Consider the following 26080-nt stretch of genomic DNA (forward strand, 5'->3'; position numbering starts at 1 on the left):
CCACTGCCAAGTGCAGCTTTCAGAAAAAATTGAAGAGAGGGCCTCCCAGGCTTCAGTGTATTGTCAAAGATAACACTGGAAGTGGCACGGCCAAACTTCCAAACTTGAAAACAAACGAGGAAAAACACTCTTTTCCTCAAGCTTGCTTTGAATTGAGCTGTGCTAGATTGCCTATGAATTGATTAGGACATTACCTCAGGAAATAGAAGGTAAGTACAAGTCAATTTTTGATCATAGCCAATCCACATAGTGTACTGGAAAACCTGTGTACTTGATAGTACCAGACCCTGAAGCACATCAAATAAAAGTAGATGGAAAAGCATCTTAGCCAACGCTATTTGCAATTTCCTATCCATCAAGTGAATACAAAGAGTTCTCTCATATAGAATCATGGAGTTGGAAGAGACCACAAGGGCCATCAAGTCCAACCTCCTGCCATGCAGGAATACACAATCAAAGCACTCCTGACAGGGATTAGGATTGCAGATTTTCAGGATACAAGGCAGGCTTCTCCCTAAAGACCAATTCCTTTGTTCCTCAAATCTTTGTCTATGCACCAAGCACAGACAAATTGCTGGCAAGGAGATAATAGATGACTTAGCTGGATAAATCTTTCTGTCTCTCTCTTCTTTCCCATCTTTATTCCTTATAATACCAGAGATTTGAGCCTGGACTGAGTAGGTGTGTACATGCCATCTTGCCACATCGAAGAAGCAGCTGTGCTCAGAACCATATCCTGGTGTGTCTATGTAATGAGTTAAGTAAATACATGCTAAAGAGATACAGCTGTGTCTGGAATAATAGCTTCGTGTACCCACTTAAGGAGCACAGCTTGCTTGCCCTCCTAATTAAACACAATGGCTAAATAAAACCAGATGATATATGTAGCTGTAGCATTCACTAACCTTGTAAAAGAGTACATTCAAACAAATGAAGCAAGAGGCTACATTAACAAAAACCTTTCACCCCAGTGGCACACTGTTGTTTCTGTGTAGTTCAGATATCAGCAGAAAAGTATTCCCTTAAAAGCATCCAACTGCATTTAATAGACATAATCCATTAAATCAATTCCAAACAATATTTTTATTGAAGAATGTTGCTTTTTTAAAAAGTAAGCTTCAGAGCCAGTTTAGATGTTAGATTAATACTGGATACTTTTGATGTGGGAATTAAGCTTCTGAATCCCTACTAAAATATAACATCCAAAAGATTCATAATAAGATCCATGCCCTATTGTAAGGGAACTAACCAATAAATAGCTATGACTGTGAATAATATCTTGTATGAGTGTTTTGGGCATAGTCATTTCTGTGGAGACTCAAGGGTATGTGTTTCTTAAATCTGCAATCCCTGCTATTAAAGTAATGTCTGAATAGGCACTTAGTTGATCATAATGAAAGTACACTCTTCCAAACTGCTGTCTGTGAAAAGAGAATTGAGAGGGCACCTTCTGGATTGATTCCACCAGTCAGTGAACCTTGTTACTTCAAATGCAGAGGAATTTACAAGGGCATTCACAGTGGCAATAGAGCATCCACATGATTGTTTCCCTTGCACTTTCCTTGCTTCAGCCCATTCCTGTCCTTACCCATGGCCACCAGTGGAATTTTTTTAGGCTCTAAAATTGGCAATTGCTGAGTCAGTGTAATAGCAGTGATGTAGCAACTACAGGGATTTTAAGGTGCAAACCTGTAAATCTTCTGTCCAAAATGATATGCAAACATATTTTTTAACTGCAGTGTTTGCCAAAAGATGATTTCAAACCCAGTTTTGGAAAGCGGGGAGACATTTGGAGCAAAGCAGGGAGAAATCGGATAGTGAATGATTCAAGGAACATGTTCTGTGGATCCCCCCAAAACCAAAAAAAGTGATCCAGTTTGGATGCTACTTCAGAACAAAATGGCTATGTCAAAGCTTTCTTAATTAGTTTTCAAAATCCGTGTAGTCAAAGGCTTTAGGTTATGTGTTGTGAGTCGCCGTCCTCAGACTTTGGCATTGAGGGCATTCGCAAGTCGTGAGAGGTTCAAATGGTGGCAACAACTTTACAGGGCTTTTTTGGTGGTGACCCCATGGTTTTAGCATATGCTACTGGAGAAAGTTCAAGCTATCCCATAACGACCCCAGTTTTTTAAGGCTTGCATGCTACTGCTTTTTTCTGAAACCTTTGTTGTTGTTGTCTTGTGGAATTCTATTATGGTGATTTTAGTCAGCCAGGAAGGAAAGGCTTTTATTTGTTATCAATTAGCTATGGTTCATTATATGCAGTTTTTAATAAGATGATTTTATAATGTGTACTACATATATATTTGTAAAATGTGTTAAGTCCACATTTGTGGAGGAAAGTGAAAGTTTTTATAATAATATAAAATACCAAAACATTTTTTGGGGGGAGTCAACATATAAAGGACAAAACAAAGAATGCTTGGCTAATTTCACACCCATGAGTGATCAGACCAAAGGAAGAGGCTCATGACACAGGTAAAGCATTAACAAGGATCAGTATTCTAATTACGGCATGTTGTTACTGTGAAAATGCAGCTTTTCCAGCTGTTATTCTATTCATTGCTTTTGGAGTTGCTATGTGGATTGTGGTCTTGTGCAAGTGTCACAAACACCTATGGAATAGTGTCTGTACCTAGTTTTTGTTTACGTAATCATGTACACATGAAACTGCCTTATACAGAATCAGACTATCAAATCAGTATTGCCTACTCAGACTTTCAGAAGCTCTCCTGTGTCTCAAGTGGGAGTCTTTTACAACGCCTTATCCTTTTATCTGGAGATGACCAGGATTAGATAAAATGGGAGACTTTTAATGCCTTCATTCACCAGACGAGGCAGCACAGTAACAAATTCATGATTATCTTTGCCAGGAACCAGCCAGAGATGTTGAGTACTGAACCTGGAATCTTCTGAGTACCAAGCAGATGCTGTGACATGACCTGTGGCCCCTCCATTTTGTGTATGCTCTACTTTCTCCATAAAACTTAGGGCAGCATACTTAGCTCTACCACCTTTGCTTATTCTCCCAATAGCAGTGTGGAGTAAGTCAGAGTCACTAGTGCAGTCACTGTGACATACTAGTTTTCCTATCTAGTGATGTCATCAACATTCTAGATTATCTCATTCACAATGCAAGTCTGTCCATTTCATAGTGTTTGTATGTATTTCAATTTAGATATTGTTTTCCTGAGAAACTTCCTTGTAATGGCATGTGGCAGGCCATAGTTCAAGGTATGGTGGAAGTGACGAGTGAGGGAAGAGCCCAAAGGGACTCTTGGGTTGCCGCCCCACTGGGAGAGTCTGGCCAGGGACACCAGCAACCAGATGAAGCTGGCTGACCCATTTTGTGGCAGTACAAGGTGAATGAATACCATAGAGATTGAGAGCTCACAGGAAATTGACCAGCACTTGAGGAAGGAGATGTAGCCAATTATTGGGGTAAGCACTTAATCCCATAGTGCAAAGGAGTTGGGAGCCAGCGGCCGATGTGTGAACTCCATGATGGCTCGTCAGGAGACGGAGGATGAGGTGAATCCCTGACCTGTCCCTGAGAAAATCAGTGGTATAAACTGGACAAGATAATAAAGCTGGAGAATGAACAGAACAGTCATGCCTCTTTATTTGGATGAAATTTTGCCCCAAGCCCACACTGTTGCGTTCATCTGCGCTGACCATTCTATACTCTGGAGAAAGCTAGTGATTCCAGGAGATTTTAGGCATCACCTGGATGTTGGCAACCCTAGTTGTTGCCCAAAGGTGATGTATTTTGAATGTGAGACAGAGTCATAGTAGATTGATGGCATTAAGGCAAATCAAATACAGCTTGAGGTTAGTTATAATCATTACAAAACAGGTGCATTTGCAGACATGTATTTATGCTAGCTGTTTCAAAAAAAGTTTGCAATAAAATCAGCACCTGTGTTTAGCTTTCCTTTGAATAATCTTTGCTAATTTTCGTATGATGACCTCTGACACATGTTTTAAGGTTTTTTTAAAATCTTAGTTTCCCAAGCAGTTGTTTGTGGGAATAGTGGTGCCATTGCTGCTCCTGATCTGCAAGAATGAGTGTGGAAGGAAACAGTTTTTAGCTTGACTAAGGGAAGCTTTTCCTGTGTGTGCGTGAATGCTTGCGTTCACATGTTTGCATGTGGAACAAAGTGATAGATGTCAGGAGAGAAAGATTTCATTTTCTGAGACAAAACCATACAAGTCTGATTGCTGGCTGATGGGGGATGAGTTTCCTTTATAGAGACAAATAGGGTAGGGACAACCATTTGCCTACCTGAGGGGCAAGATAGATGACTATTTGGATATCCTGAGTTGGGCTATAACATTTTTGGGACATTCACCTTAATTTATTTGGAGAAAAGGTGCATAATGACACACATGGAACCCACTCTAAACTTTATGATAAAGTGAAACTCACCTAGCTGAGATAGGAAGGGTTAAAAGTTCTGAACACCCTGGCAGAAGTGTGCAAGCCAAGGTTCAGAAAAACTGGGGACCAAACAGAATGAAGTCTGTCCTTGCTAGCCTCTATTTTTCAGCATTCCTGTGGGCATGCATCCATTCTGGGGAAAGGAATGCCTTGGAAACACCAGTGACAGTACAATTGAGTCTCTCATTTTATTTCTTTTTCTACTTCTGCAACACCCTATTATTGTTTTTATATGGTTTTTCAATGTCCTTGTGGTCTCAGGAATTGAGATTGTATTTTAATAAATAATAACTGTGATCAGAGTTCTCACCCAAGGTGTCTGGCTTGCTCAGGCACACAATAGACCAGGAACTGGTTAGCTGGTCACACAGGAAGGTGGGTGTGACACTGTATACAAAAATATGCATACACAAAGCCTCTATTGGTGCCTCAAGCTGCAGGTAAAGAAAGAAAGGACTGAACTTGGGCACTGGTAGCTACAAAAGAAAGTAGAATTAGAAGCGAAGGCTGAGGAAAAGAAGCAGGTCTCTCTTATGTCCCAAATCGGCTCCACTTATGTCCCATATGTCCCAAATCGGCCCCTGCGTTCAGCAGTGGCAAATTTGCTGGTGGTCCCTGGCCCCGCAATAATATGGCTGGCCTCTTCTTGGACCAGGGCTTTTTTGGCCCTGGCCCCCCACCTGGTGGAACACTCTTCCTCCATTTGTTAGGGCCCTGCAGAACCTTGGTGAGTTCCGCAGGTCCTGTAAAACCGAGCTGTTCCACCGGGCCTTTGGGGAGGCTAGCTGCAAATCTGCCGCCTCCTGTTGATGCCTGTATACCATCTGTGTTACCATCTTCGGCTACTTGCCGGTCCCCTCCCACTGAGAGTAAGAGAGTAGGGGAGTTGGGGTTCAGTCGCCTCCCATAACAGAGAGTTATGTGGGTTATGATGTTATTGCTGCTATTTTAATAGGATTTTAAGTTATATTTATTGTATGGTTGGATTTGTTGTTTATTATTTTTGCTACTGTTTTATTGTTCACCGGCCAGAGTCAAATAATAATAATGATAATGATAAAGGTCTGTCAGCTGTGAAATCTACAATAATAATAATAATAATAATAATAATAATAATAATAATAATAATAATAATAATAATAATAATAATAATAATAATAATAATAATAATAATAATAATAATTGCTGGAATTGTGAACTGGACGCAAGCAGAGCTGGATGATCTGGACAGAAAAACAAGAAAACTGATGACAATCCACTACTCATTACACCCGCGTAGTGATGTTGACAGACTTTACCTACCCAGAAAATCAGGAGGTAGAGGGCTTCTGCAAGTGAAACAAACGGTGGAAGAAGAGAAACACGCACTGGCAGATTATGTGAAAAACAGTGAAGAACCAACATTGATGGAAGTCAACAGCAGAAAACTGCTCAAAGTGCAAAAGACAAAGAGTGAATACCGTAAAAATACACTGCAAAGCAGAAGAGAAAACTGGCAAAAGAAGGCTCTCCATGGACAGTTCCTAGAAAAAATTGAGGACAAAATTGACAAGGAAAAAACCTGGTTGTGGCTCACAAATGGAACTTTGAAAAAGGAGACTGAGAGCTTGATTCTTGCAGCCCAAGAACAAGCAATTCAAACAAACGCCATCAAAGCCAGAATTGAAAAGTCAACTACAGATCCCAAGTGCAGACTCTGCAAGGAAGCAGACGAAACAATAGATCACATACTTAGCTGCTGCAAGAAGATCAAGCGTAGACGGACTACAAGCAGAGGCATAATACTGTTGCTCAGATGATTCACTGGAACTTGTGCCACAACTACCATCTGCCTGTGACAAAGAACTGGTGGAATCACAAACCTGAAAAGGTCACTGAAAAATGACACGTAAAACTACTCTGGGACTTCCGAATTCAGACTGACAAAGTTTTGGAACACAATACTCCTGACCTCAATGATTGTGGAAAAAAGAAAGTGTGGATAGTTGATGTTGCAATTCCTGGTGACAGCAGAATTGATGAGAAGCAACTGGAAAAACTTACATGATATGAGGATTTAAGGATTGAACTACAAAGACTCTGGCACAAACCAGTAAAGGTGGTCCCAGTGGTGATCGGCACACTGGGTGCAGTGCCTAAAGATCTTGAACGGCACTTAAAAAACAATTGGCGCTGACAAAATCACCATATGTCAGCTGCAAAAGGCCACCCTACTCGGCTCTGCATGCATTATTCGTCGATACATCACACAGTCCTAGATGCTTGGGAAGTGTCCGACGTGTGATGTAATACAAAATCCAGCATATTGATCTTGCTTGCTGTGTGTAACTGTTTTGTATCAATAATAATAATAATAATAATAATAATAATAATAATAATAATAATAATAATAATAATAATAATAATAATAATAATAATAATAATAATAATAATGCTCACAGATTCCCCTCCGCCTCTCAGACAAGGACAATGTGAAAGAAAAGGTGGATCTTTTATAATTTCCATGCACATTTTTAGTGAGGTGAATTTAACTTCTGTGTTCTGTCATAAAAATTGTGACACCAAGCCATATGTTACAATGCTGCTCATCCAGTAGAACTATTAAAATGAACATGGAGACAGTTCTTATGTGAGGATGTCCAACAATAAAATGTAGAAGTTACGGACTACTGTTTGCTTGCATAGAAGAATCTGCCAAAAGTTAGACGCTGACAGCCAGCAATGAGAGTGAACTGTTATTATTGATCTCACTCAGAATGTTATCTCTGACTGGATAATTCACACTAATTAGCTGGCAAATTCCAGGTGAACTTTTCAACCCATTATACTGCATCACTAAATTCTGATGATTGCATTTTTTCCTAATTTAAAATCATAGGACACGTGCAATTATCTATTATATAAACGCAGTAGCTTCTAATAACATGAAAATATAATTACAGTATAGTATTTTTTAAAACTCTAGTAATTATACAAGGTTACATTAACTAGTTGGTTTTTCTGCTTAGTACATGAAAAGATAGCCATGTGTCAGGTCTGAACAGGATATAACTGTTTCTTTCCTCAAGCTTTTCTTCTCCAATTAAAGGATATCAAGGCACATGGCAGGTGCTAATCTCCTTCTCTAAGACTCTGGAGAGCTCCTGCCAGATCAGAAGACAATACTGACCAGTAATCTGACCCAGCATAGAGCAGCTTTCTGTGTCCAAAGCATAAGTATATGTCATGCTATTGAAATGCAGAATTCAGTCCTTGCATGCTTTCTGTGTGAAGCCAGTGGAGTAAGGAGTTTCTGAGGGTCTCTAAGATTGCGTGGTGGCTATTTAAACCCAGTGGTTAAATTTCACATCAGCTACATAATATATTTATGTTATTTATCTAAAATATTCATTAGCCACCTTTCTCTCTTGTGGGACTCAAAGCATCTTACCATATAAATAAATCATAAATACACAATAAAAACAACTATTACAAAATTCATAAAAGTCACTGTTAAAAATTCCAGTCAGGACTGCCAATAATAAAAGCTAAATCAATTCAAAATGCTGTCCTAAATAAATCTGTCTGCAACTGCACCTGAAGATTGACAGTGAGGGGTCCAGGTGCACCTCCCTGGGGAGATTCTCCCATAATGATGGGGCTGCCATGGAAAAGGCCCTCTCTCATGTACCCACCAAATGAGCATCTTTAATCGGTCAGATAATCAAAGGGAGCATCTCTCTGCGATACTAATTTGTGGGCAGGAATGTATGGGCAAAGGTGGTCCTTCAGATACCCCAGTCCCAAGCCATGTAGGGCTTTAAAGGACAAAATCAATACCTTGAATAGGGTTTGGAAGTGGATCAGTAGCCAGTGTAATTGATGTAGCATTGGAAACATATGTTCCTGATAGCTCTCCCGAACTAGCAGTGTAACTGCATCATTCTGCACTTAGTGCAGTTTCTGAACATTCTTCAAGGGTAGCCACAAAGAGAATGAATTGTAATAGCCCAATCTAGATTTAACTAAGGCATGCATCACTGTGGCTCGATCTGACCAAGGGTGGAATGGTCACAGTTGACGCACCTGGCAGAGCTGGGCAAACATACTCCAAGTCACAGCAGCCACCTGGCTTAAGGTGACTGTTGTAATAAGCAGCACTCCCAAACTGGAAACCTGGCTTTTCAAGGGGTGTATAACCCTATCTATGAAAGGAGATCTGAAGTCCCTAGTCTGTTTTTCTATTAGCCCAGAGAACCTCTCTTGTCACGATTACATTTATAATATGTGGAGTGTCCCATCATGTCCCATCATTCCTTTCCATAGCATTATCAATGGCCCATTGCAAGGGGTGCTGGGGATGGAGTGGAGCAGTACTTCTAAGCAATTCATGCAGTCAGAGCAGCCTTACATGATTAGAGCTTCCATAGATTTAACCAAGGCAATGTGGGAACTGGCTGCTGAAAAAAAAAAAGGGGGGGGGTCTTCCTGGCAGCTACAAACCAGTCTCTTAGGTGTAATCTATTCTGGTTATGCCACAGTCAAACATTAGCATCTCAGTAATATAGTCGCTGGCCCTCAGCCCAAGTAAATTACTCTAGAGAGAATTTCAGCAGATAACCTGGCAAGATGCAGTACAAAGGAAAAATGAAGCAACGATTCAGGTAGTTGCCATAGCCTTTGCCTCATTCTCAAGCACACCTCAGCACTTCTCTTTCAAATACACAACACCTCAGGACATTCAGAAATGTGATAGTTGTTAATAACTGTGCAAAAAATTTTTTATTTAGCTCTAGTTATTAATTTGACAGTGAATAGTTAAGGACCCAATAGCTTGCTGTGTTGTTCCTTACTGCTTCTATTAACTATTTATGAAATATGGTAATCTTAGCTGGTATTCAAATAATAACTTTGCATAAATTGAAAGTGGATTGATTCATAGAGCTGTGGGTGCCCATGGTTTTCTGTTTAGATTAGTTTTTTGGGCAAACGGAGTACAAAAACTTGCAAAGTCTGCTTGACCATTCAGCGAGAAATACCAAATGATGGTTCCGTCATACTGCCTTTGGGACTCTGAAAAACTTTGGTTTGTGCATAGTCTCAGGTTCCAGTCTTCAATATGTGTAAATAGTTCTTAATAGTTATATTGTTTGCATTTTTCAGCCATAAAACCTATTTATCCTCACAGCCAATTCATAAAGTAGTCTTAGGGTGAGGTACTGGTACTTACTGAAGCTTACCAAATAAATTTCAGTACTGAGAGAAGATTGTGCAATAGTCTTTCACATCTAACTTAAACACTTGACCACTGTTCCACACTAGCACCAATGGTCAATTTCCAAATATTTACCACTAGTAGTTAAGTTAACTGAATTTGTGCCAGATGTGTACTTTCAGGGATGGCATATGTAGTGGCAGTAAAAAACAGTTTAACTCACTGCTGCTGGTTCTGCTTATTTATTTTAATGTCCTGTTATCATTTTCAGTTGCAATGTACTTTGGAAACTCACATATTTAAAATACCACCAGAATTCTTCAGAAATATTTTGTTATCCACTCCCTAAACATAGTTGATCCATTTTAGACAGCAAATTTAAAATCAAAGAGTATGTTTTTCTCTGTCTTTCCTACAAGTTAAGAGTGTTGCTCTGATAAATTCGCTACAAAGAGCAATTATTTCTAATTCATATCAAACTGAACTGTGGCTAAAAACATACTTTGAAATGTATAGTCTAAGGGCCCAATCTAGATGGGGGGGAAGCTGGCCATTGGGAGTGGCGGAGGGCCACATCGGTGCATTTGCCCACCCTGCTGGTGTAAGGGGCACCTATGCCAGCGAGGAAAGCAAAGACCCTAGCATGCAGGCACCACACAACTCTCCAGCAACTGCATCCAGAAGTATCTACTGCCCAGGAGCTGTGCTTGCATCCAAACACATGCCGGTGGAGGGGGGAATGCCACCCTCCACAGCTGCAGACTTATGCCCCCAAAAAGTGTGACATAAGCCTGTTTAGGCTATGGGATTATTCAGGCAGCAGAAGGGTTTTTAAATTTCCCTCCTTTCCCCGCCACCCAAAGACCCTTTTCTGGATCCCTATAGAACAGTTCCCATCAAAGTAATGCATGCTGCATGACATGAGAGTAGTTTTTTCTTGTGGTTCTTTCACGTCCAGGAACTGAAGTGCTTGAGAAAATAGGATGTTTAACATCTACAGCTGAGAGAGAAGTCATGGAGACAGTGGCAGCCTGGGTTGGAAGGACCCAACGCAATCACTGGGAGGAGAGAATGGATGGTGATAAGCGTAGTTCAATACTGGTCTTATATTCTGTTGAGAAATTCAGCCTGGTTAATAGGTTCCTTTATAGTTTTGTAAGATCCATTGAGTTCATTGAGCTGGACCATATTAGCTTAAGCTTAACTAGGAATTTATTCTTCTCCTGCCATTCAAACCTAGATATGTTTGTCTTTTCTCAGAATAAAATGATGCTTGTTCATCGGACATTTGAGCAGTGAACAAAACCACTCTAACCCATGATAGTAACAACAATAAAAACAACAAAAAAGTAGTTCACCACTCAGTTCTTCTGAATTGACAAAGTACTGTTATAGCAAGATGGCATCTATGTATTTGTGATCTCATTGGTGCTCCTGTGTTTTCCAAGGAAGACTTTTTAGTGTTTGATGACTGCTTATGGCAATATGCAAAGTTGGGTATGAGTTCTGACAAAGTGTAGTGCAGATTCAGCATATCTAAAAATGTTTTTTACAGTACTTACTGCTGGATAAATTAGCGTTTTTATGAAACTGCCTGTTGTATGTCTATCCAAGTAGTGTTTACTATGAATGTCTATCCAAGTAGTGTTTACTATGAATGTCTATCCAAGTAGTGTTTACTATGAATGGGCAAACTTTCTCTGGTTTCAGTCAAGGACAAGGGGGGGCGGGGGGGGGGGTTGGTCCATTACCCAAGACCTTTGAACCGGTGAAGCCAGCAATTGAACTCAAGGTGTTTGTGCATTCAAATCTTGTGTTCTTCCACTAAGAAGAAGAGTTTGGATTTATACCAAAGTTCATAATTTTGTAATGCAGCCTAACATGTTGGTTACCTTTCACTAGTGGCATTGTGCCCATGGGGCAGGGGGGGGGCATGATGCCCCGGGTGGAGCAGTGGTGGAGGCATGGCCAGACCATCATGGGGGCATGGCAGGAGCATTTCGGGTCGTTCCAGGGCAGGCAACACCGCAGCAGAGGCGCAGGGTGTGCCTGCACGCCAGGTGCAGTTTCCCTTCACTCCGCCTCTGCCTTTCACTTTATGTAACAGATAGGGCTGTGCTTTGTTTTCTAATGAGTTAAGGCAGGGGAGTCAGTGCCACTGACTATTTTAACATCTTACAGATGTATTGCTATAATAAAAGGATGAGCCACATGATCACACATATTCAGTGGAGCAGATGCAAAACTGCATCAATAAAACTATCACCTTAATTGCATCTGCAGTAGAAAGCTTTTTTAAGGTAATTGGCTGCTAAAAGGTTGTAATAAATTAAAGTTCATTTTAGTATTCTTCTACTATTTTGTACACATTTGTCAGGTGTGCAAAAATTAATGCATTTGCTGTTAAAATGCTGTGGAAGTTGAGATGCTTTCATGTGTGTGCTTAAAAGTGTTTTGACATAATTAGATTGGTTAAAGACATTAATTACCCTTGCAGAGATCATTACTCCCACGTTCTATTGTATTGATTTTAACAAGGACGGAGTCCTGTAAAATTGAACTAATAACATCAGTGGTAATAAATATGCCTTTCCTATCTGTAAATTTTTACGCTTTAAATGTAAGATGAAGATGATCTTATATGCCGGAAGGAAGGGAGGGAGGGAGGGAGGGAGGGAGGGAGGGAGGGCAGTCTACACTGTTCCCCCACTTCCCCTCCAAATTTGCTGATTATACTTGTTTTGTTTTTCAGGATTTTCTTGGTTTTTAAAACCTCATGGATCGGGGCTAATATTTCCTGTGGCTTCTTCAGGATAATACATAGATATTAATAGATAATTCCTGGCCCAGCATTCACCCATTTCTTCAGTATCCTGAAGACAGATGACTATGTTCAACAATCATCTCTTTCTGCACTACTGGACTACCATATGCCTTCTCACTCTACTGGCAGCTTTGATAGCTGCTGAAGATGTCGCAAACAGCACTTTAAACCACACTGACATGCTCTTAGGATCTGTGCCTGTGGTCACCTACAGAGTCGATCACATCACTGTAAAAGAAGGTTACAGTGCCTTGATTGACTGTAATATTCAGGGTCACCCTGGGCCTCAGTATGAGTGGTACAACTCTAATGGCCATTTGCTGACAGAAGATGAGGATGGAGGTAAGGCTATGACAGAGACCATGACTGCCTTATACTGTCTGATTTCATCTAGGGGCTTGAGGGTCTTTGAAGAGCGGGATTTTGTTGCGACCAAATCCATCATCCCTGCTTTGCTACTGCTTTTCCACTCAGAGACCCGCCCTTATTTAGTAAATCCAAGGCCTCAGTTCCAGCTGCAGAAGGGTTTAACACAGCCATGATCATCCTTTCAATGTCTGACTATGGCTATCCTTGAGCCACAAAGGGGTTCCCTTCAGCCCATACCTGGCCAGCTTTAAATACACACTCGCAACCTTCACATCCTTCTTGTTCCCTGCCCTCCTACAACACATCTAACCGTGTGTGGGCTTTGGTTTCATTGGTTTGATGACCACTGTCAGTGATGTTATTGTCTTCTGGCCAGTGGGCTGTTTGCTTTGACCACCATTGCTACACCTGGCCACAAGGTCATTGCATTGCCTGGTTGTCTTATTACTGACGGTGCTGTTAAAAGTTCTTACCTCAGGGACACTTTCAAAGGATTTTCAGAGAAATTGTTAGAGCTGTACAATGCCACAGTTCCTAAACCAGTTGATGTCATGAGCAGGAAACTTTTTCAAAAACAGTTAGCAGTTATACTGTTCAGAGCTTTCATCCTGATTACATTTCTTGAATGAGATTAGCCCTTCAATCAAAACTTACTTTATATTTTTTCTCTGAACTGAAATATATTGTCAGAGACCTCCACAGCAGAGTTTCTGAGGGGAGATGTACCTCTGTGTCATTAAAAATCAAATTAAAGTTATTACAGAGGTTTGACACAAACTGTATTGGTGGTGTGGTGTGCCCCCTTTAATGCTTTTGTGCTATCAAAATGCAAAGTTTCTGAGTAACAGCTGACTCGAGCAGCCTATTTTATTACATAACAATGAAAAAAATGCAGCTGGCTGGGCAAGCAGCATGTTGTTTTCTCTAACTGCTTTATATGTAACTAAATACATCCAACAGAAATGTGTTTACACGTTTGCCATCTGAAGGCAAAGAAAGGAACAAGCTGAACTATGGAAAATGGAGTTTCAGAAGCAGTGTGGGAGGCACACAGCACAGGCTTTTGTGATTGGCACACTGAGTGATTCTGCTGGAGTGTGAGTGGTTGTGCTGGATTATTCAGAGCACTGGGATTCAAAAGACCTGTAATTTGCAGGTCTTAAATCAAAGCACTAGCAGAAAACCTGCCCTTATGACTGACATGAGGTCCTGTCAATCACCAGGTAGGGCAAGGGAGGGCAGTGAGAGCAGTAATGCTTTTGCCGCTGTAGGCAGCCATGGCAAAGGCAGCAGAAGACCTCCTCCTTTGCTTATACATTCTGATCTCCCTTTCTCTCCCTAACTGGCTCCCACAGCTGGTGGGGGGAGATTACTTAAATACCCTCAAGGCTATTTCTTACATTTAAAAAACCTACTCCAATCCTTGCACAAAAACGTATCATCTTTGGAAATCTGAAGCAAAGTATGGTTCTCTAATTTAAATTTTCTGGTTTCATTGAGTTTGAGCACCTCTCTACTCGGTAGCCAAAGCAATTTTCTATATTCTTTCCTTCTCAAACATTTTGACATATATACATTTATAACACAGGCACAGCATTAACATTGCCTTACTAAGTGTACCGTACATATCACTAAGCTCTGGTTCCAATCATGGTACTGTCCCATCTTTTCTTCACTTTTGTTGTGTGCTGCTAGGAGCAAGATCATGCTCAACAGGCAGATTAATCAGAGATCAATGGGTTTCCCAACTCAAACTGGAACCCAAGGGAGTTGTGTTATTCTAGAGTTTGTCTCTACTTGTTCTGCTCATTCACAAACATGCTTGCCCTGTACTTTTTTGGTGACAGCCATGCCATAAATATGGACACTTGCACTGTCCTAAGGAACCACATGTCCTGTTTGTTTTTGAGAGGTTTTTTTCCCCTGAGCCATAATGAAGGAGAAAGTTCTCTGCCACATCACAGTTACCCTGTGCCCAAGACTCACATGCAAAGAGTTAAAAGTAAACAACAAACACACTGAGTCCATGATGACCATTTAGAAGACCAGATAATTTTCCCACTTGTTTTACAAAGTACTTATAGTCTACTTGCTTGCACAAAAGTAGTGTTTTTATAAACTCAGTATTTCCTTCAAGCTTGAAGAATCTAACTGATTTTTGAATATTATGTGTTGTGTTGTAAACCACCTAGAGCCCTCCGGGGATGAGGCGGTCTACAAAATCCAAATAAATAAATAAGATGATGATGATGATGATGATGGTGATGGTGATGGTGATGGTGATGGTGATGGTGATGGTGATGGTGATGGTGATGATGGTGATGGTGATGATGGTGATGGTGATGGTGATGATGATGAAAGTTTTTTGTCTGTTGGGCAACATTCACAATGGAATTAACCTAATTATGGGACCCACCCTCAAAGCTATACTATCAAGCAACACCTCATGGACAATGTATGGCATCCCCTATAAGCATCATCTCTGACCAGATACCATTAGTGGCCAAGTCTGTCTCCCAGTACTTTGGGGGTTTTTTTTAACAAAAATGAATAGCTGTGATTTTTTATAATATAGATAATCATGGATAAAAATGTTAGAACCCTTTATTTACAGATAGTGTTGATCCTCAGTATGTGGCCCTCTAAATTCAGATTCAGTGCTGTCAAAACTCATTTTCCATTATCTGTTAATATGAACACATTGTACTGATGACTTCTGCCTTCTTTTCAGCAGGAAAATGGATTCTTGACAACGGCAAACTAAACATTACCAGTGTATCATTTGATGATCGAGGAAAATATACGTGTGTTGCTTCTAATATCTATGGCCGAGTGAATAACACCGTTACTCTGAGGGTTGTCTTCACCTCTGGTGATATGGGCATCTACTACATGATTGTATGCCTTGTTGCTTTTACTGTTGTTATGATCTTAAATATTACAAGGCTGTGCATGATGAGCAGCCACTTGAAGAAGACTGAGAAAGCCATCAATGAATTCTTCCGGACAGAAGGAGCAGAGAAATTGCAAAAAGCTTTTGAAATTGCTAAACGCATCCCAATCATCACCTCAGCAAAAACTCTTGAGCTTGCTAAAGTAACACAGTTCAAGACCATGGAGTTTGCCCGCTATATTGAGGAACTGGCAAGGAGTGTTCCACTGCCACCTCTCATTATGAACTGCAGAACAATAATGGAAGAAATTATGGAGGTGGTGGGACTAGAGGAACCAGGGCACAACTTTGTAAGGCATTCAGCTGTAGGTCAGGAGACCACTGACACAGAAGAGATGTACATGATTCCTACTGCTCTGAAGCGTAGAGACTCTCTCACTGCTGAGTCTGATGCATCCTCTGTGCATGAACCACCAGTCAAGATTGCAATCAAAGTGTCCGTTCACCAGTTAACTAAAAAGGACCTTGTGGATGACCAGTCACAAGACAGTATTCAGTTAGAAATTAAAGAAGAGAGGGAAGAAGATGATATTGTCCAAGCACCAACACAGGCACCTGATCCAGTCTCAGACACAGAGCCTCCTGTGGAACCAAATCCTACAGCTCTGCGAAGTGACAAGGACGCGTGCATTATTTATGAAAGCCATGTATGATAGGTTCCCCCTCCCCCCTGCAAATCTATGCATTGCAAGAAATCAGGTGGAGTACTCTAAAACAAACAAACAAAAAAGATAATGTATTTGCCACAAAGCCTTACCTGAAGACTATCACAGCAAATGCATGTACCTGGATTACTTGGCACTTTCTTCCTCACTATATAACTTATTTTAATTGCAAAGCTGAACAAAATAATTACTATTACGGTCATTAATTTCTTATTTGGGGTCAGGAAAAAAAATTCAGCTCACAAAACATTTACCTCAGAGAATTTTTAAAGCCAGTGTTGCTTTTAGTGTGTACCTGGGAGTTGTGCTTCATTGTTAAGCCTCTGAGACTGCCACAGTCAGTAGCATTCCTTTTCCAGTTGTATGGTTGCAGGATTGCTGTGATGCAATGCTGAGGAGAAAAAGAAGCTGCTTTTGATTTTGCTTTTCCCATTTTCTTCTTTTCTCTCTCATGCATTTTTGTGACTGCTCCTAAGGTATTTGAAAAGTGTCCAACAGGGAGCATTTCTAGTTAAGATCCTTTTTAAGATGCCATTTAACAAACATCTGTGCTGAGCTGCACTAGAGGGATAAAGAAGGCCAAATGCGTTTATTTCATTTGAAGGCAGATAGTTTGTGTCTAAAGCATGTGAGAAAAGTCCCTTTCCTCGTAAGAGGGACCCCCCCCCCCCCGAAAATCCTCATTCACAGAGAGGATACACAGCCTATTTGTTTTTTGTTGAAAAGAGAGCATTTTCCCCCAGCCAGAAAGCCACAATCCAAACAATAGGTGCAGTCTGGAGCATAACTCCCAACTTGCTTTACTAGGATGATTAAGTGCAAAGGGGGTCAGGGATCCTTATGTAACCAGAGCAGGGAATTTCTACAGGAGAACCTTTTCTCATCCTTGCCTGACAAGCAGCACCTCAAGGATAAGCAAAGCAGCATTAGGGTCTCAAACACACACACTGTTCTATGGGGCCTTTTGTAAATGTGCAAGCAGTGTGCGCAAGGACAGGGAGAGTTCAAATCCACTTGTCCCTGTGTATTATAGTCACAAACAGAAAAGAGCTGGTGTGAATCTGGGAGACATAAAACTCCCACTGCAGATGTGATACAAAGTCCTCACGTTGTTCCTTAACAAATTCAAGGAGTTTGTAATGTGTAGATGGATCCCCAGGAAACACATTTCCCTTTGTATTTGGTCCACACAAAAAGTACTGTTAATTTCAAGGGGACATGAATACAGTGGATTGTATATATACCACAAGGATTGTGCGGCCTTTGCTGTTGTGGCTCAGTGACAGATGACATAATTTTACATGCAAAAGGCTCCTGGGTCAGTTCCCACCATCTCCAGTTAAAAAACCTCAAGAAGCTAGTTTGGGGAAAGATTTTTCTCTCCCTGGAAAACTTCTGCTAGGCAAAGTGCACAATACTGAATTAGTCTGACTTGGTATATGGCAGCTTTCTGTGTCTGAGGTATTTCTTTTTACATATGCACAATAGTCTGTTGTCAAGGCACTGACATCTGTTTACCATAGCTCTCATATTAAATAGGGATCAGTAGATACCCATATTTGTTTAAATTAAGAATAATAACAACTTTACTTCATAACATTATAGAAATACAACAGTAAAACAGTACACAGAGAGGCAGTTTACATCTTTTCTGAGGAGAATATGACACATACTAACAGTTGAAATGGCACCAGAGGGGAAGGACTAATTCCGGAGTGAACATTTGGAGCAAACAAGCCCCTCCCATTATAAACATTCTATGCAAATTAAGCCTCATTGCTTTTTCCAACAGCCCATATATATACCACAAGGTTCCTAAAAAGTTTCACTGTGCTAAGAAATGGTAAATGCTATGCCAGCAAGGGTACAGTTGTGCAATTGTTTTGCTAATTAAAATAAGCATATTCTTCCTGTGTGAGAAGTTTGCAGATACTTGGCCATATGTGATTGCACCCTTCCACAGCTCTCAGGATCACAAGTGAGTAGGCATATTAGCATCTTAAAATTTGCCCCTAGACTGAAGCTCCACTGATGAAATGATTTGCATTTCATTGATGTAATCATAGCATCACTGTAGGGGAGATGAATGAATTTTGTAAGAGCCATATCACAATATTAAATGCATGTTTGATGCGCATTTTACTCAGAGATACCAAAGGCTTGTCGCTTAAAGAAATCCTGAATATCCCCTATATTTAGGGAAAATAAATTAATTGGTTTCTAATGTGTGTTTTCATGGAAAGAAGCCATTAGAGTTCCATGAAATCAATAGGCATAAATTTGCACTGGCACTTATAGGCAGCTGATACTTGGTCAAATAGCCTCACCAAATAGATGTATGTGAATAAATAAAACATCTACAGTTCTAGTCATTCAAGATGTTAGAATCAAGGTGCGCCATCTTGTCACATCACCAGACATGTTAGGGGGAAAAAACAGTTGCACTTACCTGTAACTATTGGTCATCAAGTGGTCTTCTGTGCAGCCCCACAAGAGTTCTCCAGAGAAACATCTCACTATGGACCTTTCACATAGCAGGACAATAAGACAGCACAGCAGACATGTTGAGCAGAAAGGCAAGAGCAGACCATGAATGGTCCCTCAACATCCATTACTTGCAGCTAGTCTTCCAAGAGTGAGGGCAGCCCTCAGTAGATCTGTTTGCCTTGAGGGAGAATGCCAAATATTCTTGTTTCTATCCAAGGGCAGTGCCAGAGAGGGACTCCATGGTTCTTTCGGTTTCAATAGGAAGGGGACCTGTCTGTGCTTTCCCTCCCTACCATACTTTACAAAGTGGTTGCCAAATTGAAGACCAAAAGACGAGCATGCAAACTCCAAGCATCTTACTGGCCCAGTACAGTGTGGTTTTAGGCTGTATGGAAATTTTCTCAGGGGGTGAATAAGAGCCTCCCAATGGAGGAAGATCTACATGTAGGCCCCTCCAGCACTATGATGGCAAGTTCTCTATACTAATGGCATGACTAATACATCAATAATCCTTTTATCATTTATAATTGACATCTGGGTTCTGGCCACTGTCATGCAAACAGCCATTTTGACATAACTCCAGCAGGCTCCACTTCCCAAACATCTCTTGGAGATAGATGGCTTTCCTAGAATATTAACGCTCAAATAGACAGTTTTGCATATACTTTGATATGTCTTCCTTACATTCAGAGCGGGGAAGCAATACATTTAAAAAGCATGCAAAGATCTTGTGACAGCAGGTTTCTTGAGACTAGAGATACTACAGCTAGGACAAAAAAAGAAGAGACAATAGGGGCTCACTGTCATCAAATCAGCATTGTAATCATGATCATAGCCATCAGTCAATTCAGAAACCTTTGTCTCCTTATCCCATTTTAGATTGGCTGGCAGAATCTCCCACAGAATGGCAGCCCTATACCTTGTTAATGCCTCAGTGAGAGAGGCATTTAGAGAAGGCTAGTGTATGTACCACCTCGAAAAGTTAATTATCTTAACTGAATTTGTCAGACACTTGATGTACCTTTTCTAGTTCATACCCACCCACGCACCCCCATGTGACAGTTTAGTAAAGGATAAGGCACGGCATGTTATGAATTGTAACAAGACTATCAAATATACTATTCTGCATCAGTACTGACTATTGTTATTTGGGTCATCAGTAAAGGCCTCCTACAATGCCATAAGATTTACAGGAGTTCCAAAACAGTTCTATGAACTGTCCTATTTAATCTGACTGGAGGATTAATCTAGCTCGTCAAAGCCTCAAGTTAAAGGCCATTAGTATGGGGATTGCCTCTCCAGCCCTATTCCACCACTCCAAACAGAAATAAGAACTGTTCATTATTGCCACGAATGTGCAGATTTATAGTACAAGGTACAATTCAAGGTATTCAAACCTTTCAAAGATCACAACCATTTCCCTGACCACTCACCAGTCTTTATGCTGACAGAATTTTAGAGCTTAGAATGTTTTAGAGTCTGAGGACTGGTTTTTATTGTATGGGATTTTATTATGACTTTTATTGTAACCTGCCCTGAGACTGGTGTAAAGGGCAAAGAATAAATCTAAATAATAAATACCTCACTTAATTTTCCCTTCTTGGAATGATCTGAAAGTTCTCATAGGTTTGCAAAACCTCTAACTGGAGGAGCAAAAATTTATTTGGCAGACACTAATTATAAAAAGAAACTAGATGTAGTCTTAAAATCTTGCATGTATATACATCATCTTCATCTACTCCTAAATCTAACTTATTGTTAATGTTGAAAAATAACAGGCACGTAAGCTTGGCTACCAAAGTGTAGCTATCTTTTCACGCTTAAAGATTGGGTAGTCTTACTCTTCCATTTTTTCCTCCAGAAACTCACATGAAGTCACTCCTTCCTTCTCCAGTTGACCAGCTGAAAAAAAAAACTTTCAACAGCACAACCTCCTTTGTTGTTATCCTAGCCTTATCACATCCCTTTACTTGGTAGGACATTTCAGTATTTTCTGATTCCAGAGACTCTTGTGTGCATGAGGTTAACCTGTAGGATACAAGCACAATACTGTTTCTCAAGCTAGTCATTAATATCTCAGCAGCATTCCCTCACTGGCCAGTTTACTACCTGAAAGCTTTGTTGAAATTATCAAAGGCTCATTCCGCACACGCAGAATAATGCACTTTCAAGCTGCTTTCAGGGCTCTTTGAAGCTGTGCAGAATGGCAAAAACAGTTGTGAAAGCAGCTTGAAAGTGCATTATTTTGCGTGTGCGGAATGAGCCAAAGTATTCCCAGATCTCAGACATAAGAGAGCCTAGTTCTCGTGATACAGGTAAGATACTTCCACAAATATATATTTTGGCCCAAACAACTGCCTTATAACTACAAAGTTACCTTCAACAGTTCCATGCTGCTTCTCCATTAATTCAGTTTTGTCTCCTTTAAAAATGCGTTTATGCCCTTTGATGTACTCAGAGTTGTCTTCATTAGACCTTACAGAGATTGCTATTTTAAAATTCAGAACCTACCTACATTTCTGAATCATCAGTGTGGGTTCAGTATACCATGATAATTCAGTACTCTATTGTCATTCAACTGCATCAATAATTCAGATCTTATGTCCTGAAATATGCCATCAGGTTTTTCAAATTTAAAGCAGCATGTGGGCTACAGCTCCGTCAAGTGCAGTGTTAAAGAGCTGCTATTTAGGCTTGACAATAGAGAGCAGCACATAATTATCTAGCCTGTTCTGACAAATGAATATTTAAGAGCTTCTAACCTTCTAAGTTCATAGGCTGTACAATTTTGAAGGTAAATTAACAGCAAAGCAGCAGCTTGTACTGAAGCTAATTACACCAGATATATTCGTCATTTAAACAAAACTCATAAGAAAATCAATGCTATGCTACAGAAGCATCATTTCAAAAACAATTTTAAGAGTGGAACATGTTAGAATTTCCAAGGTGACGGTGATAAACCACAGAGAAACGTTTATGGTACAATGACAAAAATGTAGTGTCCTTGTATAGACTTGATTGGACCTGGTGGAGTGCCACACAACTGCACAAAAGAAGGTGAACTGTCACTGATAGTCCTCTTCCTTCTCTCTAAATGGTTTCCCAATGGAGTGAGCCACACCCTATCCTTCACTCCCCCACCCATCTTATTTTCTTGCCTGTTTCCTAATTCAGAAAGTCAAGAGGTGAGGGAAAGGAAGGGCTACACATGGAGAAATATTCCTTATGTTCTCACTCTTGACTTTCTGATTGATCCCATAACTCAGCAAACCTATGTAAAGCCACATAAAGAACATAAAAATCAATTGTTTTTTTGCCCGCTCACTGAAGCCTGTTTTACCCAAATGGCCACTGGTTGCCAATCTCTCTTGTTCCACAATAATGGTTTCAATAAAGACTTTGCACAGGATTGGCTGATTGTGTGAAGAAGTGTTGCTGTTTGTTCAGAGTATTTACGCAGTCTTTTAAAGCATACCATAATTGCATTCTTATCTTTGTGGAAGCTTCAGCTCCCTCAACACTTATACGACAAGGCAATATCAAAGCTATGCAAGGTACAAATTAGAGGATGCTGTACCTTGCTATGGAAAAGATATTTACTATAGAAAAAGGGGGATAGCACATTGATGTTTGCCCTTTTAACATAAGATTAGATGTGTGCTTCTGCGCTTGACAGCACATGTATCTTTTATTTCTTGCCCTAAGCGACCCATCTGATTGTCAGTTTCATTTCAGGCATCAAAAGCAGAAAAGCCATCTGGTGGGCAGCATGTTTTCTTCCATAAGGAAAATGCAAAGATGGACACCATCATAAAGTATCCATGAAGATGGGCCGTATCATGAAGTGAAATGTGAAGCCCATTGTAAAATATTTTGTCTCTCCGAAAGCTAATGCCATAACCTGTTGCTAAACTTATTGATCTGTGGGGGTGCCATGGCATTTCTACATGTCAAGCGTAACTTCTTTTGATGATCTTTGTTACCTCCTATGCAAATCAATGACCTAGTTCAACTGCTTTGGAGACTAAACTATGAGTTGTTTAATAGTTTATCTAACATTGAATGCAACATATTTATTTATGGGAAAAGGAATTTGGACACTATTACTGCAACATAAAATCCTAATATTGAATTGATTGGTATTCTCTTGAAGGTGGCACTTGTTTGAACTTCACTTTCGGGTTTCCTGAAATCAGGAGAGTATTCAGATATGAGACTTAAAAGCCACAGTTTGTACAATATAAAGCCATGTGAAAATATAAGAAAGACAGTGTCGTGTAGTGGTTAGTCAGACTGAGCTCTTGAAAGATTGAGGTTCAAATTCCCTCTGCCATGAAAGCTTGTTGGGCCAATCACATACTCTCAAACTAACCTACCTCACAGGGTTGTTGTGAGGATAGACTAGAGGAAAGAAAGGTGTAACCTGCTCAGGGTCCCCTTGGGGAGAAAGGCAGGGTATAAATCTAGTAAAGAAATAAAAATAAAAAAGCAAATGTGTTCTCTGTCATGTTGGGGGGAGTTGGTTTTTGGACAAAATAAATATGAGCAGAATCCTTCTTCCATTAAAAAAGTAGGGTACACAACTTTTATGTTCAACCTATACAGCTGCCCTAGAAGTAGACACAACTTTGAAGAACTTTACCCCAGATCACCTCCTTTTGCTGATTCTTTGAGCTAATTTACTGCTTAAAGAGTTTGAGAAACACTTATTTTCAAGAGGGGAAGGAGAAAAGTACACATTTCACAACTGCTGGTCTGATATTTGACATTGAGATCATTCTGCAAACAAACAGTACAACACATAATGTATAAAGAAGTCATGTCTAAGAAAGCACTTTAAATGTTTAAATACCCTCTTGAGAAAAGATGAAAAGCATTTCCTGGGAACAATAGCAAAAGCTATCAGAAAAAAAACATCATTGATTGCTGTCATAAGTTACTTATGATCATAGAGATGAGTGCAGAAAACGGAAGCAGTTCTTGAGGGAACAGAGCCTTCACTGCTTCTTGTCAGACTCGACCTGCACTCATCCAGTTAAGACAGCTTTGTAAATCAAGCAATCACACTTGTTAAACCTACTGATCTCGTATACTCCATAAATATTAATCCAATTAAAGTATTGAGTAATTACAATGAGAGGTCAATCTTATCGTACAAGCAGTTAACAAATGCTGTTTGTTTCAGGGGCGGGTTACTCTAGAAATGAGGAAAATTCATACGGGGTTTTTTGTAAGCAGGAAAAACTCTGTTAAAATACAGTTACCACTTCCACATCACCGAGGTTAGGGGCATGGCGCACACACACACACACACACACACACACACACACACACACACACACACTATCAGGAAATCTGCATAAAAAAATTTTTGGCCCTCCCTTTGTACCAGTCTGAATTTTTTCTTTTTCTTTTCTTCTAACTTAAAACAAAGAAAGAAATTGTGTATATTTATGGTATCAAAAGATAAAATATGTTAATATTATACAATACTATACATATATTTTATGCATTTTTTGAGTTTCTAAACTTTTTCTGTGTCATCTGCTGGCCTTCACCTGTTGTCTGTGGCTTCCGCAAAACTCCCCCAAAAATCCTATTTATTTTCTTCTGCTGACCCACGATATATCAAAACCGCAATGGGAAAAGTCGCAATTTGGAAGGGATAACTGTAATGTGGAGCACAAGGCGAGATGATGTATTGCTGGAAATGCAGAAATGCTTTCTGGGCCTAATACCTCGAGAGTTGAGCATTTTAAGTTTCCATTGATTTCAACAGAAGTTCATGGGAGAGCTGAATACGTAAGTCCCGCACTGAAATCAATTGGATATAAAAGCACTTAACCTTTATTGCACCTTTTGTGCAACAGGACTCAAACTACAGCCAGCAGCCATTGCAAAATTTGATGCTGTAATGGATCCCATTCTTTTGTTTTTTTAAGATGGGATTATTGTGAAAATCAGAGATAAATATATGTAGCCTGATGTACACGTTTGTTATTTCATCTATTTATTTTATGCTGCCTTTCCACCCAATCAGGGTCTACAAAACAGTGAACATAAAAACATTGAAACACTGAAACAATTTAAAATGCTGTTAAATGTTTACATTTCAATTAAAAACACATAAACAAACAACGCTAGGAGGAGGGCCAATTACCATTTATTGGGGGTATACCAGACAAAGCAAAAAAGACTTCACCTGCTAGAGAAAGACACTGACAGAGGGAGACAGACAAATTTCCCTGGCTAGGGAGTTCCAAAGTTTCAGTGCCATGATGTAAAAGGCCTTTTCTTGTGTTGCCACCGATCTAGCCTCAGATGGCAGGGGCAACCAAAGCAGACCCTCTGAGAATGACCAGAGCAAGCAGGTAGGCTTGTATGTGACAAAGTGGTCCTTAAGGGATCTTTAAATACATGAAAATACTGACTCTTGCACCCTGCAGTGTAATGCACGTCCATAGAAGTTTTCCTTCCAGATAACTTGCAGGTAAGTCAAAAATAACACTGTGCTTCTGTGAATCAGACTAGTCTGCAACAGCATTGTTATTCTATGCCCTGATTTGATTCCTCAACAGTTAATGCTAGTCTCCGCTGGAGATAACTCTAATGAGGTTTTCCTCATAGCTCCTACAGGCTGTACAGTATCTCAGAAAACTCCCATCATTAATTCCCTTCATCAAAATTCCCTGAAAACCTGAGAAAAATAAACCTTATCCATGCATTCTGCACAATAACTTGGTGGGGAAGACCCAGAAGAGTCTATATACTCTTCTAACAGCTTTTGTGTGCTGCTGTTGTATTTTTTTAGACAAGTCAATCGTACATGCATACAATTAACTGAACCATCAAGATCTATGGGCACTGGAAAGATTCTGGTGAATAAACATAGATGCATAATGGAATTAAACTTTCACACATATACATTTCACTTTTAAGTATTCTCTGTATAGCTATTGTCAATTAACTTGGTCTAAAACAAGAAAGCTTAACCCAATGAAGCCAAAATGCCTTTACCTAACTGAAAAGAACTGCAGTTCACTTTTAGCTCTCAAAAGCCAGAAATGAAAGCAGTACTTTAATTCTTAAAAAAGCGTGTTGTTGGCAGAAGTGCTATTTTAGAGTTTACCACAAGGAGCTGAGAAGG

General features: G+C 40.0%; 1 protein-coding gene across 4 annotated transcripts in view; it reads left to right on the top strand.

The window, feature by feature from the left end:
* Window positions 1-23426, top strand: part of MFAP3L (microfibril associated protein 3 like) — a 40758-nt gene extending 17332 nt beyond the window's left edge. For 3 of the 4 annotated variants that reach the window (XM_048509155.1, XM_048509153.1, XM_048509154.1), the window contains exons 2-4: window positions 12388-12801; window positions 15560-16480; window positions 22669-23426. In XM_048509155.1, the coding sequence (XP_048365112.1) occupies window positions 12519-12801; window positions 15560-16434 (1158 nt within the window). In that variant the 5' untranslated portion in view covers window positions 12388-12518 and the 3' untranslated portion in view covers window positions 16435-16480; window positions 22669-23426. The remainder of the gene's footprint in view (window positions 1-12387; window positions 12802-15559; window positions 16481-22668) is intronic. The other variant, XM_048509156.1, reaches the window with a different exon arrangement.
* The last annotated feature ends 2654 nt before the right edge of the window (window positions 23427-26080 follow it).

This window comes from Sphaerodactylus townsendi, linkage group LG10 (genome assembly GCF_021028975.2).
Source record: "Sphaerodactylus townsendi isolate TG3544 linkage group LG10, MPM_Stown_v2.3, whole genome shotgun sequence".
Classification (NCBI taxonomy): domain Eukaryota; kingdom Metazoa; phylum Chordata; class Lepidosauria; order Squamata; family Sphaerodactylidae; genus Sphaerodactylus; species Sphaerodactylus townsendi.